Here is a 20,346-nt window from a genome sequence, read left to right on the forward strand (position 1 = left end):
TAGGACTTCTTCCTTTCCCTTTCTATTATTCCTTCAGAAAGCTCGTAGAAACTAGAGGTTAAGGACCCAGCTAGGAGAACTATCCTTATGTCTAATTCAGACTGGACGGCCCCTAAGCTGGAGTCTGTTACTGAGACGGCCTTTTACTCTGAAGAGGAGATGGTGATTCCAGGACTGTACCCTGCCCAGGGCCTCTACCTGCATTGCCCCCAGTCTCCCTCAAAGAGCCTGCTTGTTACGACTGCACACATGCGAAAATAAAGGAAACATACTTTTTCTCAAGAAGTATTTTGGCCTCCCTTCACATTTACCCATCATTTCTGACAAAATCAACTCGTTGAAAATAATCTACTAGATATTACCCCACCCCTCACATTCTAGTCTCCTTTGAATCAAGAGTTTGTCTAGCTTGTCTGGTGTTACTGGAAGGGTTACTTCGTGAAGCTCACACTAAGGTGCCAGCATTATGAGGGGCAGTATGGAGAAGCGGTGAAGAACACAGACGCTGGGGTCAGGCTTCCCAGCTTCCACTGTTAACCAGCTGTGTCATGGACAAGTCTCTTAACTTCTCTAAGCCTCAGTTCACTCACCTATAAAATGGGGATAACAGGGTTGTGGTGAGGAGTAATGGGACAATGTATGCACAAAGTGTGTAAACAACAGGAAACCCTTACATGGTAACTGTGATTATTGTTCTCCAAGTAGATGTTGCCTCTGGAGGGCATGCTATACACTTAGAAAACAGGCAGGATCCTGGAGCAAATACCCGGCCCGTATTTCACCAACAAGAAGTATCTCTGTCCCAGGAGGATCATTTACATTAGGGCATCAGAGAGCACTTTGTTGTGGGTTTTTAATTTATTTTTTTAGAGAAATTTAAAAGCCTTGAAATGAGACAAAGGAAAAACACTTACCAGAATTGCAAAGTTAACATTTTTATTGAACTGAAATTGGTGTAGAACAAAAGGGACCACCTTTAAGCTGCTGAGCTTAGTAACAACTGAAAAGTCCGTGTGACATTTTACCTTGAGAGTCCTAACATGGTTTGGGTGGAACTGAGAAACAGTGTAGATATATATCTATATCTATATATCTATATATAGATCTGTAGATCTCTCTCTCTCTCTCTCTCTCTCTATATATTTTTTTAACACTTCAAAATATTTTGAAATGAGCCTCACAGCTTTGTTTAGTTTCAGGTTACAGAGAACACTGATAACATCTTCTGTTGCCTTCATTTAGTAGTATCAGTTTATATCCTTTCATAAAAGGTTCCTCAAAATGCTGGCTATAATTTTCCCCTATCCGGTACACGTAAGAAAAGGATTTAGGAACACTTAGGCAAGTAATAAACCGTATGAACTTCAAAAGTAGTAAGGGTGGATACCAAGCATACATGACTCAACACTCACACTGCCAGAAACACCATGAACTGGCTGAGGAGTTTCAGCCAAGTTCCAGAAGCAAAGAATGCACTAATGGAAGGGATAAGGCAACCAAGGAGAGTGTTGGAACTAATGGACCACTTGTGTCTAATCCTCATTTCAGCATCTTGCTTCCAACATGCAAGTATGCATTTCTTTTACATAATAAGGTGAAATACTTTAAGGGAAAAGAAAACTATAAAGTTTAAAAGATCAATCAGATGAAAGGAAATTAATACTGAATTTTTTATGATCAGTGTGCATAGAGCAATGATATAAACTGATCACACCAATTATTTTTGTGAGAGCAAGTACTGAACATCCATTGCTACTCAGGGTTGGAAGTTACCCCCTCTCAAATATTCCATGGGAAATAAATGACAAGATAGGAAACAGAATCCCTACTTAAAAAACAAAACCACATCTACTCAATGTTCCTTTTGGTTTGTATTAAGTCAGATGCTCATTCAATCTGGAGTTAATCTGCTGTTGGTAAAAATTTTCAAAAGTGCTTCACATTATTTTAGAAGAAATGTGATACAAAAATAACAACTCTTTCTCTCATCTTGATAATGCTGTTTTATACTTACTTTGTCTCTCAAAACAACTAAATAAATTCTTCCACCGGAGTAACTGGTACTAAGTGGCCACTCATTCCTGCAGCAGTTATTTGAGAGAATCTAAAAATCTTGCAGTAGGAGATAAAGGATGATTATAAATATTTAAATAGGCTCATGCCCATCTTCACAAGAGATGCAGCCTCAGGTAATAGCAGATTCAGAGATTTATAACTCAAATTTGTAACTGATAGATACACATTTTGCAAGGATGTGCCCAATGTATACAACAAACATCTAAATTAAGGCTTTTATAGGTAGGTGGTCAAGTCTATGTGCAATGCTGGATTTTCATAACCTATCTCCAGCTTCCATTATTACCCAGTTTGTAAACCAGAAGATGTGCTGATGTATGTGGGTGAGAACTCCAAGGGCTAAGAGCCAACTGGAAGGCTTGTTCATAAACAAGTTCTGAAGTAAGAGCTGCCAGTGAAACAGTTGATCATGTAGAGGGGCAGAGTGATTTGTGCCTGCTGACAGGGATGGGCTTAAAAAAACAGCCAATCGTTCAACTTCAGTTCAAGACTTTGAGATTTACAGACCCAAAGGTTTAACGCCATATCTAAGCCAATGGTTCTCACGCCTTCCCTTGCAAAAGTCACCTGGAGGCTACTTATGAAAGTGTGGATACCTGGGCCCTATACCCAGAGATTCTAATTTGGGTTATGCAAGTGGTCCAAGCACCTTGCTTTTGAGAAACACTGCTCATAGCAAATAGCAGCAGAAATCTTTGATTAAAAGGCCAAGTTGTCCAAGAAATGACACCAGTGAGGTCATTACCTACAGACAAATCTCTTAGGAGACTCCACCTTTATATGAGGAACAAAGTTATCCCCAATTAAGTTTCCTATCTTTTTACAACTCAAAGTTTAAAATCAATGAACATTTAGTAATGATTGTACCAATTCTGAGGTAAAAGGAAGAGCACCAGGGATCTCAATGCTAAAAGAAACCAATTCCTTAAGAGGTCCGTGCTACATAGAAATCTAATTTCTGTGGTAATGTTATAGAGTTATAGTGCACAGGGTCTTTTATCAGTCTTTTTGTAGTCTTTTTACTTTTGTATACTCTTCTATATTATCTACTCTTTCCAGTTAATGTTTTAGAAGAACTGCAAAGAGGAAAGTTCTTCTATATGCTCTCTCAGGTTTTCTAGATACCAACATTTTCTGGTTTACACTGATACACAACAAAGTTATTTATTTATTTTTTGGATGCTGGAGACAAACATCTTTATTAAAGATACTACCAAAATTTTGGCAAACATTTCAAAACAGATTTGTAAACATAATGCTTCCCTTTTCAACTGGCAGCACTTTGAAAAGACAATACGATAAAGACAACACAACTTGAATCAACATTAGTTCAAAATCCTTATATTTTTGACCACATAACTTATGTTCCCACATGATAAAACAAATGATAGTTTAAATCAACGTCAACAGATAAACTCCATGAAATGAAAGTTTGTGCTGTTTGATGACTCACAGTATGTTATGGTTAAATGTATCCGCTCTTTTTTTATAGTCCTGGCTCCCAGGATGAAAAAAAAAATCTTTAAATATACATTTCATGTAGGTAATAGCTTCTTTGCATATCTCTCTTCAAAAAATACTTTATAGCAGTATATAAATAGGTTACCTACATGTTTAATTTTATAATTTTGCCCCAAAACTATAGATCTGTTTCATTTTCATAACATATTGATTTTGCCCAACATTAATAAAGCTGACAAACTGTTGAAATGGAAATGCTTTTGTCTTCCACAATAGAAGTAGCAATTTGACAGAAAACAAACAAACAAACAACCCCTACAGTAACACTCGTCAGTTGTTTAACCTGAGCGTTTGGCCTACTGAGAGTAGCAGCTTTTTTCCTCCATGCACGCTCACATCCACACCACCTCTGCACACATACAGGTCGAGCACACGCTTTCAGACGCTGGTAGGCCACAGTATGCTTCCCACTGCTCTAACCAAGTGGGAAGCAGTGTAGCTAATGATTAACCACACTAATGTACACAACTAGCAAACACCTTAAGGCAACCATTGCAATGGGGGGTTAACTTGCAGGGCGGATATACTGTCTAGATCAAGTCAGCCTGTATGTCCATATGTGTGTGCATACCTATACACATACACATACGCCTTTCTATTTCTTAACCCTCCAAAACAATGTCTCAATTTTTTTTTGTATTTTGTGCAAATTTCTAAATATTCTACCATTTAAGGCAAAGAGTTTGCATTAAGAAAGGTCAGAAAATAGGCTTATGTTTATCCAAAAGCATTTCACCTTGCACATTACTGTTTTTTTTTTTTTTTTTTAAACACACATAACTTTGAAGTGTGGACATTGGATCCCCAATATCTAAAAAAAAATCATTTCCAATGACAAACATAAGTTTTTAAAGAAAAAATTGATCTGAAGTATAGACACTGGATCCCCAATATCTAAAAAGAAAAATTATTTCTATTGACAAACATAAGTCTTGGGGGTAGGGAGGGGCTGGGGTGAAGGGCCAGAAAAAAGCAGCTTCAAAAATGCAGGGAAGCAAAGTAAAATGGGGAAAAGAAAAAAAAAAAAAAGGTAAATAACTCAAGTTTACTCATACTGAAACTTTCGACAAGCAAAGTTCCATTTTTTTTAGAATCTTAGAGCAACTCATTTGGAATTTTAAATAAATAAGCTTAAGTTTATTCACATCTTCTGGTCCAAGCAGAGATTTAGTGCCATGACTCTGCTTGCTGCTGGTCAAATTCACCTATTAGTCTTTTGATGTGAGCCAGCTTGTTATGAAGATACTCGCATCTATATTTTTCTTCATGATAATTGGGACTGGACTGCAGAGGAAAAAAACAGGGAGGAATTAGGTTGCAGAATTTGTAATAGTTCCCAAGCACGGGTCAGAAAACCCACAGTGATGATTCCTACCTGCTTGATCTTCTGATATTCCTGTAAGACTTCTTCGTGAACATTCTACAAAATTAAAAATTAAAATCAGAAGGGAACAACTTTTCTTTTTGACAATATAAACAGCTAAGACCCATTCAGTAAGGGTGTCAGAAATACTGATGATGGGAATGTAAATTGGTACAATCTTTAAAGAAGGCAATTTGGCAACTGCTATCAAAATAGCAAATGCAGAACTGACTCAGCACTCCTATACTTCTCTTTCAGATTTGCTTGTGCCTGAGTGAAATGCTGTGTGTACAAGGTTACTTGCTGCAGTATCAGTTGTAAAGCAAAAGACAGTACACAAAATTTCAATGTCCATTAATCCATAAAAAGGGATACTAAGAGGCCATTAAAAAGGGGGAAATGCTTCATGCACTTATATAAAGTTCTCTAAGGTGCATTATATTGTTTAATGAAAAAAGTACAGAATGATTTATACAGTTTGATATTATTTGTTTAAAAGGGGAAAAAGAATGATATTCTAAGAATTTCATTACTTCTAAGATGCACATTTCTTATCAGAATTTCATGACTTCTAAGATGCACATTCCTTATCATTTTAATGAGATCAGATAAATAATGTATCACAGTTTAACTTACTGGAACAGAAGACCGTGGTGCATATTGTAATTGATGACATCTTAAATTCAATTACATATGGCACATACATGAATTTGCTTGTGTACAGACCTCTGAAAGAATACACTGGAAACCAGTACTATTGATTACCTCTAGGCTGGAGAAAATGGCTAATACTTATGTAACCTTACGTACTATGGATATAAGCATTTCCAAATGCTTACATTTATTCTGCACAACTCTATAATCACCTTATTTTCTGGAGGGAGATTTTGAGGAAAGTTCGATAACTTGCCCAAGTCACACAAATATTAAATGGTACAGCTGGGAATCAAACCCAGGCAGTCTAGCTCTGGAGCCTCCTCCTAACCACTAAGCAGTCTTTGGAGTTACATTTTAGTTTAAATATAATCATGGTACACTGGTAAATAACTAGATCTAAAAAAAAAACCCAAACCACCATATATCAAGACCTCTTGCATCCTCAAAGACTAATTCCTCTGGCAAAATCTGTAACTCTAGGCAGCCTGTTTAAAGATTAAGGCCCACTAATGAAAGACACATGAGTCTTTAAGGCACAGATGCTCTCAGGCTGTTTTCCCCACTGTGGGAAACCCATTCATTCTCTTACATAGATTCCTGTCAGAACAACAGTAGTAGGCCAGAATGAAGGCACTATCTATGGGTGTGAAGTGTGACAACTTCTGTGGCCGACACAAGGAGGGAAACATTCATTTATATTAATCCTTTTGCCTGTTAACTATGCGAACAACCAGTACGTGGGTCTGGCTTCTGGTTTGTCAGCTGTGGTAATACCACTACTTAAAGTCAGGAAGTGAAAACAGATTAGTGTGTGTTAACAAATGTCAGTCTTTGGAAGAGCTGGAAATACCAAACTTTTCTTCACTTAAACCCCAAATCTCTGTGGCACTAAACCCTGTTTATATTTTATGTCTATATCTTCCCTACCTTGTGTCAGATTGAGCTTTGTGGTTTTTTTTTTTTTTTTTTTAATGTACTTGAAATAGCAATTTTGGGGAACAGCACCAGAACTAGCAGCTATAGTCTGAGTTGGCAGTGCAATCAAATATTTCCGTGAATCCCAAATCCAACTTTTTCTCCTATTAGTTGTATTTGCTTTCTTCTTGATGCTCTCTTTATTATGTTATCGTAAAGTTAAAGCATATATTACATATTTTATACATACTATGCTATATAAAATGTTATCTTTTTCCACTGACAGAAAAACAGTTCATTGTATTTACTTATGTTTGAAAACTATTTCAATATTTAGTTTCCTAGCTAATTTTATTTATTTATTTTTTATTTATTTTTTAAAAGATTTTATTTATTTATTTGACAGAGACACAGCGAGAGAGGGAACACAAGCAGGGGGAGTGGGAGAGGGAGAAGCAGGCTTCCCGCTGAGCAGGGAGCCCGACGCGGGGCTCGATCCCAGGACCCTGGGATCATGACCTGAGCCGAAGGCAGATGCTTAACGACTGAGCCACCCAGGCGCCCCTCCTAGCTAATTTTAAATGAAGACCAAAAGCTGCAGAGAGGCTGGTTTGCCGAAGACCTGCTCTGAAGGCCAGTAGGGTGCCTGGGGATGGGCCAGGCAGAGAACAAAGAGGGTAAAATATGGAAGTCAGCCTATCTAGGAGCAAACATGTTTACCTGATACTCTTTTGAGCCTGGAGAAAGCCGTTTTCGTTGTGCATCTAGTTTGATAAATCTTCTAGCTACAGTCTCCATCCTGGCATGCAAGGCCCTGTACTCATCATACTCAGCATTGAAGTCATCCTTGTAATTTTGGCGTTGCTCATAGGAGACGATAGCAATATATTTTCTAATAAGAAAAAAGAAATAAGATAAATTGAGAGAGACTATAGAATCAACATGATGCATAAGGCCTGACATTTAAACCAAAAACCTAGAAACCGTATCCAAGCATGTATCCTTAGACTGAATGCTGCCCCTGCCACTGTTTGCTCCCATGTCACTCCTTCGGACGACTTCCAGGTGAAATTATCCCACAGGAGAGCTTCAGACCTTCACTGAAGGAAAGTAAATGTGAAAAAAACATGGTGGCGATGGGACTGAAGTGTGACTAGAAAACAACACTCACACATTTAGCTTCCCAAACCTTTCTCTATCCAAAGTAATTCACTACCACACTAGTGGCAGAGGCCAACCCATCTGTTACGAGTCACATGGAAACAGAAGGCCTCGGTGGGTAACATGAAACCAGGAGAGTGTTACATAGTCACTGAATGCTGAAGTCAAAGCCCCCCCTAGATCTGCTGCTTTATGAGAGGAGGTCTGTCTTTTGGCCGTTTATACCTGCTGCCAGCAAGGTGCCTCCGGCTTATTCTCTCTACCTCTTTCCTCCCACGTTTGACTAGGCATATGTATAAAATACAAAAGAGTAATTGTTTTCTTTTGAAATGAGAGACCAGAAAAAAAAAGAGGGGGTGAGGGGGAAGGCATATTTCTCTAGTTCTTTTCAACACTAAAATATCATAGTCTGTGTAACTGAACATCAGCATATACTATTATTCTAATTTACTTTTTTAATAAAAATGCCATAAATCTGTTTTACTTGGGGTTGTGAATAACTTTAGGAAACTGGTGAGGGAAGGCCATTTTCCCAGAGTGTCAGTTTAGTCAGTGGTAAGCAAATTAAAACAGCATTCTAATATTAAAAACAAAGTATTATTTGTTTGTGGCTCCGGGAAGTGGGATCACACCAGGGTCTGGCCTGGGTCTCTGTACTGTGTTCCTGTCGTGGAATGCAAAATTCCCTTACTTTTGGAAATAAAAATTGAGATTTCAAAGCAATTTCAGGCAGGTAGCAGGTGCTTCAGCATGCCCCAGGCACGTGCATATATTCTTGACTGTGGGAAAACCTTCGAGTTCAGTCCTCTTCAAAAATGGTTTCAGATAATCTTGCCAGTTTTATTCAAAATGAGAGAGCAAAGTGTCCAGTTGGAAATGTGAGAAAAGTGATGCAACTGTGCAACCTTAATGTCCTCATTAATATTTTTATTCATGCTGAGTTAAACACTGTGGAGGTTTATTTTTCTAAGTGTAATTGAGACAGCAGTAGTATGCTGATTTAAAGCGCCCTGCTGGTGTCTTTGCTGTAAAAGGAACGGGGCCAGCCAAGCAGAGAAGCAGTCCTCTCCTAGACAGGGCTGTCCTGACTGCACACCAGAGGAAGCCCAGGGTGGGGAAAAGAGGTTCCTGGGGATAAGTGTATGTAACCAAAATGGCTAAACTGCTCATGAAACTCAGGCTTAATTTGTTATATAAAATACCCTGCTTTCTCAAAATCACAACCGAGGCTACACCCTCAATATTTTATTTAATAATTTCCTTAGGAAAAATACCAAACTGGCCAACAGTTGTGTTGCTATTATAGAAGATTATTTGGTTATACTGGCATTTTAACGAAAAGCATTTCACTATTTAAAAAACAAAACAAAACTGTTATGGTTCTCTAGTTGGTTCCTAATGCAGGGATGGAATAAAATTTTCAGGGGCTTGGCTATTTCACAACCACAAGTAAAAGTATTCTTATTGTATAAAAATTAGGAATATTGTGGTTTAAGTATGACTTATTCAGAGGCTGATCATTAAGGTTTTATTGTATCTTTTTGGTTTTCTTATGAAACAACCAAAGTCTTTTAAGTTCTGTAATTTTGGTGTTCTTGAAAAGTCCAGCTTTCTCACCATTTTAAGAAAATTTGCTGTATTAATATCAGATAGTTTTGGGATAAAATAAATTAAGCAAATAATCACAGAGGTTATATACTTTCATGATTTTTAAGAGCCAGAAACATGAAGCAAATGTAGCACCCATCCTCAGATTAGGGAGTTAAAAACAAGTTTTAAAATATAGAACGAATTGGTTAAGCTGACAAAACACAGCAACATCCTGAATCCATGGGGAAAGGGTTAGAATTATTTTATAGTCTCCCCACATGATTTTGTCACATATAACCAGTCTGTATCACTATTACAAAAAAACGGGGAATTCAAAATCCAAAGATCCAAAATCACAAGAGAATGAGAGCCCAGTACTGCAGTTGTCATTTGAGGGGGGGAACTTTCACAAGACTTTTAAGGAGAAGTGGGTTTGCAAAAGGAGAGGTGAACTCTCTCATCAGTGAAGCCAGGAGCTGTCCCCCAACCCAAGCCTTCCTGGGCCAATTCAGTGGTGGTTGCTTTTCAAAGCTCCCTCAGAAGTCTAAAACCATACCACTTCATATGAGAGAGGACTCAGCATGGTTTCTTGGGTTCTTTCTAGTTAAGAGATGATAACCAGCATTATGGTTTCATGCTGTATCGTTCCCCATTAAGTATAGCTTTCACACTACTGTTAAGCAAAGGTTAACACATTTTAAGTATAAAATGTTCTCTACTTTAGAAATGAACATTTCGTTCTACATGGAGTGCCAAACAGCATAGTTTAACTTTGTCCATCATGAGATGCTACTAAGAGAGAAAAAATGTTTATACAGCTCAGGGTTCATTTTCCAATCTACATTCAAATTATTTTGCCCATTTGTTCATTTTCAAAGCTATCCTGCAGTCAAATCTGTTTGCTCTTCTACTCTTCATTTTTCCAGGCTCTTGCAACTTAATTATTTATTCTTACAGAAGCCTCTGAGTCTATAAAAAAGCTAGAATTATGTGTACAAGTTATAATTTCTGTGATAACCAGTTACAAAAATGTCTCCAGCTCAGCATTTAGCAACTTGTTGCCATAACAAGAAAAACATTGTAACTGGTACTAAAGTGAAATGATCAAATTTTACTATTCTCTCCTCTTAAAATTAATTCCATGGCAGAGATTTATTTAAATGAAAATCAGTCTATCTGTACTTTGTATTAACTGCGGAGGTTTAAGCTCTTTATCAGTAATAAACTCTCTCTTCAAGGGGAACAAGTGAATGTGCATTGATTGACTGTCAGCTTTGAAGAGTCAGATCCCTGAAATCTTCCATAATCAAATGCCTGGCCTGGCACCGGAACAAAGGACAGGCTTCTCTATACTTAAAGGCCCATGGAGCAGAGCTCAGAGCAGGGGGAGGCACAACCTGCTCAGGCAGACAGGGGTGGATCTGGGACAAGCAGGCTTAATGGCAGCCTTTCAAATGCAGGGGTGGCTCCAGGACTCTATTTCTGGAACTTCTTTTCTGATTTGTGAATTATGGGAAAAGAAATTGCAAACTTTCTAAAATTAAACAGTTCTCTCCCATTGGCAGACGTCAGAACTTACATCAAATAATCTGGGAGTTCAATTGTTGAAGAAGGCTCCGTGGAGGCAGTGCAACCCTCTTTAACTCCTACAACGAAGAAAAAGATTCAGGCTTTCACCAAACAGTATGGTTATAAAATGCCTATAATTCTAAAATAGATCAGAAACATCTGGAACACTCTTCCTCCAAATCTGTTCTTCCAGCTCAATAAGCAACAGTGAGCAAGGCATAGAACTGAATCCGAACAATGGAGGCCCCATGACCAGGGCCAGCAGAAGTGAGGGCAGGCATTGAGAGTGCCCTGGCTGCTGCAGTGTCTGCATAATAAAGGAATTTCATCTTAACCCAAGGTCAGTCTTCTATTCTTTCCATAACAGTTGTGGCATCTGCCTAGCAATTCAAAGACTGTGGTGGCAGATGCAGCCAGACAATGGAAGATACAAATTTTACATCAACATCTACTTTTCATAGGATTCAAACAAGGCAGATGAGACAATGAAGTCAGGTAACAGACTGCTCTGGCCACTGTATTTTATTGCCACCCTTTTTGTATGCAGACGGTGGAAGCAGCCAAGAAGTTTTCCCGTGTCAGTTTAAAGTAACTTAAAATAAGTCATTACTGAATCACAATCTACACCCCTCCCATCTCTACATCTCATAATACTTCAGATTTGTTTTTAAAAGGACAAAATAAATAAATAAATAAATAGACTGCCAGTCATTCAGGGCTATGCTGTGAAAGTATGTAAAATCCCTCAGTCAGTATTCTACTTGTGTGAATGCACCACCTTTTCCTATGGGTATGTTTAGACTTTTTATAGGGTAATTTTTTAGCATTCAGAGTAGAATTAAATAACTCAAATCCTAATCCTGCCTGTGGCAAAATATACATGTTCAATATAAAATAAAGTGAAAATTCTGTAATTTCTTGATTTAATATTTTAAAAGACCAAGTATAGTAAACAGATTATGCAGACTCTGTGGGCTTATTGTTCATGGTCGGGTGCACGTGCGTGCGTGCGTGCGTGTTTGTGTGTGTGTTTGACTCAAGCCTGAGTCTTTTTTTCACAACAGCCTGTGTCTTAAAGGAAAAGGCATTAAGTGCATCTCACCTGGCTGCTTCTTTGCTACAAACACCAGATAAATTCCAATAGATTCAGGGGCTGTGGGTCTGGATCTATCCTCAGTATTTTGGGATAATCTCAGCTGTCTTTGAGAGGTACTACATCCTCAGTGGAGGATTCAAAGACTAGGTCTGCTTCTCCAGGCCTCCAACTCTGAGAAACACTCAAACTGTGCTGTAGGTCTTAACATACTGGGACCCAATCCCCCCAACACCAGCCTGATTCAGGATCACCATCTTAGGGTGGGAAGTGTGGAGGCTGGGATATAACCAGGAACATGGCTTGCTAACTCTGAACACAAGGTTTTATTACCTCTTGCCTTTTCCTGACCTGGCAAATTCAAGTACAGTAGTACTCGAGGGAAAAAAGCTTACATCTACCTTTTGGGCCACTATACAGTACCATACTGATCTAAATGTTTCAACAGATAAACTTTGATATGCAGTATATTCAATCCAGGTCAATGACGGCACTGCATCATACTGTTCTGCAAAGTTCCTCTCTTGTGGTAAAAATGGTCAGTTAAATCTAAGGATTACAGACTTCCAGTATTATGGGCAAATTACAGAAAGACAACACTCCTTAAACTCTATTCATTAAATGAATAACTTTTCTAAGGTTGTATTTTCCTAGAGAATTTTGCTTTAGGTAAGCTGGGTTTAAAACTGGCAGCAATGCTAAATGATGGGCTTGAATCTTCGATGTGCTGGCATGGGGGACATTAAGTTTTAGAGGACAACTTTTTTAAAATAAGAAAAATAGAATTTTGTCCCTAGGTGTTAAAGATCATTATACCTCAGGTAAGTGGTCTTTTCTACTGATTAGCTTTATAAGCTTCTTTGCATCTCTACATATCTGGCGTTTAAAGTTTCCAAAAGCTTGAAATGGTTAAATTTTACTAATAACAATTAATACTAGTTTACTAAAACAGGGTTCTTAAAACTGAAAAAGAATTTCTTAAGCTCTATCAAGCAAATTGCCAATAGCCTTACATAAGACAAACTGCTTTCACTCTGAATAACGATGATATGATGGATCTGCATATGCAATCTTACCTTGCCTGTTTTATAAAGAATTTGACATTTCTCCTGTGTTAATATTAATTAAGGCAGGGGTGACCCTGTTTCTTTGGCAAAGAAGGAAAAGAATTATTTTTATCGCTAATTGTGTGTCTGGTTAAATTAGTTCAAGACTGGCATATAATAGGTCACGTTGAGGTTGCGCAGTACCCTGGCAGTTAAGGGAAAGAGCAACACAGTCTACCTTCTAGAAGGGGGTCTCTAGAGGATAATAAAGTCATTTTCAAATGTTAGCATCTTATTCTCAAATATAGAAACTATGTTTTATAGTTGGCTAAAAAGAGACTGAAAATGACTGCTGTTAAATACAAGAAAAAAATCTGCTCAATACCACAACACTAAGATTAATAACAGAAGGTCAATGGATAAAAAAAGCACTACTAATTACAAACAGCATAATCTCACACTCATGATGAGTTTGCTCTGCTCATTCACTGAACACATGTCGTTGGTTTTACAAATGTAAAATATACCTTCATTGGAATCTGGACTGGAGTTGCTCAGCTTGGCAATATCCTCTTCTCTTTTAAGGTCCTCTTCCTTTTCTTCTGTCATCTCAATGTCGTGCTTTTTAATTTGGTCCTTCTCCTTGTGTTTTTTAGACTTCTTTTTGGACTTTTTGTGAGACACTGAATGGTTTTCTTCCATAGGCTTTGGACACTTTAGTAGAACTGAACCAGGGGGTAAGGTTTCCAGAGAAGTCCTAGAGGTATATTTATCTTGCTGGTCCTCATAGATACTACTGTTTTGACTAAAACTGTCAACAGGTAGGTCTTGAGTCCCCCGGCCTTCTGGAGTGCTGGGGGAATTGGAGTTAGAGTTTACAGTCTGAGGAGGATTGGAGACGGGCAGGTGGGTTGGAGGAAGCGGTGGAGGGGTAGGGATGGCAGCGGCTGCAGGGGGCGGCAGGAGGCCAGCGGCAGATTTCTCACTGGGGGGATTCAAATGGCCATTTAATGTTGGTGGCACTCGGTTTGTCAGGTGAGATATTCGAGCTTTTTTATTCATTAAGGGATCAATGAAATCTGAATCTAAAAGCCGTTTCTGGGGTGGGGAGGGAGAAGGAGAAAAAAAATGAGCCAGTTTGTATGAAAACTCAACACATGCATCACTGGTTACCATATGAACAACTGAATAATTTTACTCATTCTTAAGTTTATCACCGGCATTATGTTAACCATTCTGCAAGCTTAAGCAGGAACAAACAATCCACAAAAACAAAAGGGAAATAAATTCTCATGCCTAACATAAAAAAGGAGAATCTGGCAAATATATGTTTTTTGGAGTACTTATACTTTCTGATCATATAGCCGCACCCTAAGTTCTTCAAGAGCCAATTTATGTGGGCTATACCACTTCGGAGAGTATTAAATAGAGGTAACCTCCTTCCTCTGTGGGCCACAGCTGACCTAGTTATATTAAGAGAGAGGAGAAAGCAGTTTGTACCATTTCACGCTGTCAGAACTAAGAAGGGTAGGTAAAGGGCAATAAAAGCCTACACTTACTTAATCTCCTCTAATGTGCTAAGATGTTCCAGTTATGAATATTTTGGCTGTCATTTATTATTTCACCTGTCTTAAAATGGGAACAGCCAGCACCTTCAAAGTAATTTCTCTAGGTATCTCCATCAGTGCTGAAATGCTATTCAATTTCTTCCCTGTAAATATATCTCTTCAATGGATTGGAAAGTAAGTCTTAATGACAGGTCCACAAAAATGATATGGAATTAATGTTTCAAAAAATTTAAAAATTATGCTAATACTAGCCCAATCCAGCAACAATATTTAAATTAAAAAGAAAATTCAGGTAGTTGAAAAGTACAAAGCATATATCCAATGTAATGATGTGGCCTAAACTTCAGCTTGGAAGAAAATAACAGTTAATCATCCCATTAATTTATTCTGTTTTCAGTTTAGCATCATTGATTTGGCAGCCATTATATAATTAGATCAGAGTATAAATAACTTCATGGAAGTTGGCATTAAAAGTGAGGCTTCTATAGACAATGCATACAAGGACAGAATTGCTTTTATTTTTTCTTCCTCTGTTCCTCACAATAGGTTTCTAACATTTTTTGATATATGAATAGCCTTGTGCCCATAGCATGCTTACTGTTCTCCACACATCTGTCCCATCTCCCTAATCCTTGGGAGGAGGGTCCAGAGAGTGGATGACTTTGTCAGTAGCACTGGGGTAGATAGGTCTGTCCCACTGTCAGCCTCCAAACCACGGAACCAAGGAATCTCTTGGGGGAAACTAAGCTGGAAGGAGTGAGGTTTAAATGGAGAATTCTGATTGGGATCTAAATGAAAAAAGTACATTAAGGAGATATGTCTGAAATTGACAGAATTTTTTATTTGCTTATTTTAGAAACATTTTTCCCTAAGAAAAGTTTTTTTGAACATGGTTCAGATAATATTAAATATCTTCAATTTTCTGTATAATTTGAGACTGGATATGGGCCTAGGTAAGTCTTCTAGTTAGTGATCTAATGGAAAAGTAGATAATCTTATAATACAATGTAAACTTTAAATATGGACAAACAAAGTAGATATTAAGCACTTTGACAAGCAAAGCTGTGTAGAGAAAAAGGTCTGGGCTGTGAGCTGGGAGCTCTGCCCTGAACTAACTAGCTATGTGACTTTGGGCAGGCAAGCTGTGCAGCTTCTGGGCCTCATTTCTCTCATGCATAAGTAGACCACCTGAACTAGGTGGCCCCTGAGGTTCACTTCAGGGCTATGATTATATAATTTTATGAATACCTGAGGAGAAGATGCAACATCTCTATTAGAACATACGGGAGATTCTGAACGGCTGGTGCTGGCAGCGTTCTGAGATGGATTTAGTTTTCTGTAAAGGATACACACATTCCAGTTATGGAAAGAATTGTCAAATGTTCGTGATAAAAAGCTTACCCTTGTTTCTTCCTTCTCAACACTAAACTAACAGTGACTAAAATTTTTTTTTTAAAGGAAAAAAAAATTTACCTTGAGAGCACAGACTCTAATGACCGTCTGTCTACTTCATTGTATCCAGGCCAGTCTCTCTGAAGTTCTTTAAAAACATAATCCTTTAGGGTATATGAGAGGTCCTTTGGATTCAGATTGGCTACCTGGTACATGGTGTGAAAACAGAGCATTAGATCTTTTTGCTACTTCCTAACCCGGAACAGGAAACATTTTCCATTTACACTGGAAGTAACTGTACCAATTGGCCCCAAAGGCACTGCTAGTTTTGCATATGCCAGATCTCAATAAATGCTGTTCAACTTTATTTGGGAAATAAAAACTTTATATAAGTAGCTAAATATTTTTCCCCTGAACATTCACTGTGTGTCATATTTCTATTCAAACAGCCTACATTAGGCAAAAAGTGGAGGGAAGTTTATTTTATTTTTTTTTACTTTTTTAAATCAAGTTTTTCTAGTCTAAGGAGTGAGGTTTAACAGCTTCCTTATTTACTTCTGGTCATTAACGCCATTAGTTTTGAACCACAGTAAAAATCCTTGATCATTTGTATTAAGTAGAAACCAAACACTGCCCAAATGCTAGGTTATAAACTTTCCCTTGAGCAATCAGCAGAAATTATCTCCATAAATAGTATCAATTCTGATGCCCTTGTCTGTCATTTTCTTGGCTTGCTAAGCCTGCTTCTTGTGGCTGCCAGTTCTCCTGAAGAACCACTTATTCAAAGTCCTTGAAATTCCCGAAAACCAATAAAAGGAAACATACAGCAAAATAACCCCCAAATTACTGTTATTAGTCAGCCAGTTTATTCTTAAGTGTAATCTTTTCTTATCGTATAATGGCAATTCCTAGAGTGTCCAGGCCTAGATTCCATTAATAATACAATGTATGGATTCAAGTGCCAAACCAAGAGTCATTTTTAAGGCTGGCAGAAAGGTATTCCTCCTGTCATTTCCTACTGGAATGGTCTTTTTCAATAGCTTCACTTCTGTGTCCTTTTAAAGTACTATCAAATGTATTATGATAGTTTATGCTTTTCTTACAGCTTAACATTAACGTTAATGTTGTTATAAAGTAGAAAATGGTAGCCTTGGGGCGCCTGGGTGGCTCAGTCGTTAAGCGTCTGCCTTCGGCTCAGGTCACGATCCCAGAGTCCTGGGATCGAGCCCCGCATCGGGCTCCCTGCTCAGCAGGGAGTCTGCTTCTCCTTCTCCCTCTGTCTACCACTCTTCCTACTTGTGCTCTCTCTGTCAAATAAATAAATAAAATCTTTAAAAAAAAAAAAAAGAAAATGGTAGCCTTAAGATTCAAATTTGCAAATACATTAGGATGAGACACAACCCGATTTCTCAAAGTGGAAAAAATACCAACAATGCTTAGCTTTCCTATTATCCTCGGGACTATGTAGACTTAATACCCCATCTCTTCTCTAGGCTTCATAATGGGATCTTCTCCTGTTTTTCTCCCCCTCCCTCTTTTTTTCTTGTCTTTTTTGTGCACTCTTCTATATGCTAGAGTGCTTAGGACCTATCCTCTGCCCTATTTTCTTCATTGTCATCATCTTCTCCTAAGACTATTTCATTCAGCCCTACGGCTTGCTTGCTTTCTTTTTCTTTTTTCTTTAAGTAATCTCTGTACCCAACATGGGGCTCGAACTCATGCTCCTGAGATCAAGAGTCGTATGTTCCTTCAATTGAGCCAGCCAGGTGTCCCAGTTCTAAAGCTTTCACTAGCTAATCTATACACTGCTATCTCCTAATTTCTAACTCCAGCTCCAACATTTATACTTAAGCTTGTAATTACAAGGTAATTGATCAAAGCTAATACACATTCAAATCCCTTAATGAAGACAAGTGAATGATCTCAGCATACTCAGTGGTAGAAAAAGGCAGAGTAAAGAGCATGCATGGCAAGACACAATTGAAACTCATAGATAAAAATATTCTAGCTTATACCAACCAAAGACTGATAAAAATAAATTGTACAACTTCACCTATATAAATGAATAAATACAACAGCAATGGTTTAGGTGATTCAAGACCAAAAAAGAGACATCAAAAACTTCTTACTTTTTTTATGGAATTTCAGAGCAAAATTTGTTTAATCCAAATGAAGATAATGACTTGAAATTTACTTTTTTAAATTAACAATTCAGTAGCCTCTAACTTATAAAACCTACTATAAATGCCTATAGTTCAATTAGTATTTTAATTAAATGTTTAAAACAAGATGACTTAATATTCAAGAGTTATAATTCATATACCATCGATGAAGATGATTCTGAAATTTCTCTACCTCAAATAGCAACAACACGAAGCCTTCTTAAATGAGCTTCTCAACAAGAAAGTACAAGGAAGGAGCTCTCTCCACATGTCTCACCTGTTGTAGAATTGCTCCAAGGGAGTTCTTGTCTTTTTGATTGACACCATCTTTCTGCAGTCGAGCCAGCAGCTCAGGTTTCTTATAGGCCTTCAGTGCCAGTAGGTGAATCACTCTGTCCCTGTACGGCCGCTGAGAAACACTGCTGCTGCCATGTGTCTTCCGAATCGTATTTGCAGGATTCATGGGGGTTGACCGTTTCCTCTCAGGTACTGCATCGGAAACAGCTTGAGGTGCTTTCCGAATTTGCACTCTTTTCCCTAAAGTCCAGTGGAAATGACATTGTTACACATTTGCAGGTAAAAACATAATGAGCATCACAGTTTCCTCAACTCTGATATAGGTACTTCTTCATTTCTAGAGGGAATTAAGGCCACTTTATTTCAGTTTTTACTTTAAAGAGATATACAGACAGAAAGCATTTCTAATAAATGGCCTAAAATTATGGATTTGAAATTGTTTTGATAGAAACGTTTATTGGACTAAATACATATACAGAATTATTCTGGTCACTTAGCTACATATGGTACATTAGTGACATGGTACATGTAGCAACAGACTGGAAAAAAAAATTTTTTTTTTTAAAGATTTTATTTATTTATTTGACAGACACAGCGAGAGAGGGAACACAAGCAGGGGGAGTGGGAGAGGGAGAAGCAGGCTTCCTGCTGAGCAAGGAACCCGATGAGGGGCTCCATCCCAGGACCCCGGGATCATGACCTGAGCTGAAGGCAGACGCTTAACGACTGAGCCACCCAGGTGCCCCAACAGACTAGAAATTTTAAGTTCGTAGGTAGTTCATGTCAAGTGGAAATAAAGTAATTTCCATGTTTACCTGTGCCATTTACAGAACTTAAATCTACATATTATATGTCATTTCTTTGGCAGACAGAATGTAACACATGTGAAGCATGAGAAATACTTGTATCTAAGACCATACTTTTGGCTGAGCTGGGGAATTATCTTAATATATTAACACAGATTCAAAACCTCAAAGAGGGGAGTTAGGCATAATTTGGGGTCAACATTCAGCAGGACATCCACTAGACATATTCCTTTTCAACAGGCCGTAACACATTTTAGGAGTCAAAACCAAAACCAAAACTAACCAACCAAAAAACACTCTCAGAGAGCCAGACAAGCAGACATCTGCACTGCAGGGCTGAGGCTACACTGGTGAATTAGAGGAATGGAAAATGGTAAAAAGGAGGCCCTCACATCATTCCTGCCAGGCAAGTGCCATTTGGTAATTAACTGACTTTGCCCTTAAACTTAACATTGGTAATTGGCAAGTGGCTACTTCTAGAAAGTATCTGTGGGCTGAAGTAATCTGGATACCACGTGGATGTCCAGAGCCATCAGGACATAGCTGATCCCTGACAAAACCTGGTAAACTTTCTTCCCTGAAGAAAAAATTAGAATGAAACTGTAGAAGACCCTCATTTTATCATTTCTGAAGTGGAATCTTCTAGCACCTTTAGAATACTCTAAACCTCCAACTCTGTGTCTTCTGGTTAAAGAGTGGAGAGAACTGGTAATGATATACAATGTGGGGCAAGTGCCTTAGGAACAAGACTAGCAACTAGAAACAATGGATAAGTAAAAGTAATCTCTTAAGTGCTATGGTCTGATCTGGTCTGGTCTGGTGTGAAAACAGCTTAACTGGGCAAGAGCTTTAATAGTAATTCTGTCCATGCTGGGGTCCTGAGGCCTAGCCAGAGGGGCTGTTTGTCTGACACAATCCTGCCTAGAATAAAGGAGAAAGGACAAATATCTCACTGGCTCTTATATTTCTCTACTGTCTGGACATAATGAATTATAAATATCAGATCAAAATATTGCACAACAAAGGAACTCAACATTAAAGGAACACTGCCTAGTAGTAAGAAAAGCTATTAGGGTGCATTAGAGTTTTGGAGATAGACTTAGATCTGGTTTCTGTATTTTTCTTAGAGA

General features: G+C 38.1%; 1 protein-coding gene across 7 annotated transcripts in view; it reads right to left on the bottom strand.

The window, feature by feature from the left end:
* The window catches only part of ELL2 (elongation factor for RNA polymerase II 2), an 80,442-nt gene that overhangs the window by 9,254 nt on the left and 50,842 nt on the right, over positions 1 to 20,346 (bottom strand). For 4 of the 7 annotated variants that reach the window (XM_064596396.1, XM_064596395.1, XM_064596394.1 and 1 more), the window contains 6 exons: positions 18,391 to 18,650; positions 16,033 to 16,157; positions 15,808 to 15,895; positions 13,519 to 14,089; positions 10,863 to 10,929; positions 7,253 to 7,424 (listed from right to left, as the gene is read on the bottom strand). In XM_064596396.1, the coding sequence (XP_064452466.1) occupies positions 7,253 to 7,424; positions 10,863 to 10,929; positions 13,519 to 14,089; positions 15,808 to 15,895; positions 16,033 to 16,157; positions 18,391 to 18,650 (1,283 nt within the window). Of the gene's footprint in view, positions 1 to 3,401; positions 4,882 to 4,972; positions 5,018 to 7,252; positions 7,425 to 10,862; positions 10,930 to 13,518; positions 14,090 to 15,807; positions 15,896 to 16,032; positions 16,158 to 18,390; positions 18,651 to 20,346 lie in introns of those variants that run through there. The other 3 variants (XM_045899015.3, XR_010413155.1, XR_010413156.1) reach the window with 3 other exon arrangements.

This window comes from Mirounga angustirostris, unplaced genomic scaffold (assembly GCF_029215605.1).
Source record: "Mirounga angustirostris isolate CCGP_5_RB_7025 unplaced genomic scaffold, mMirAng1.0.hap1 SCAF_7, whole genome shotgun sequence".
NCBI classification, from domain to species: domain Eukaryota; kingdom Metazoa; phylum Chordata; class Mammalia; order Carnivora; family Phocidae; genus Mirounga; species Mirounga angustirostris.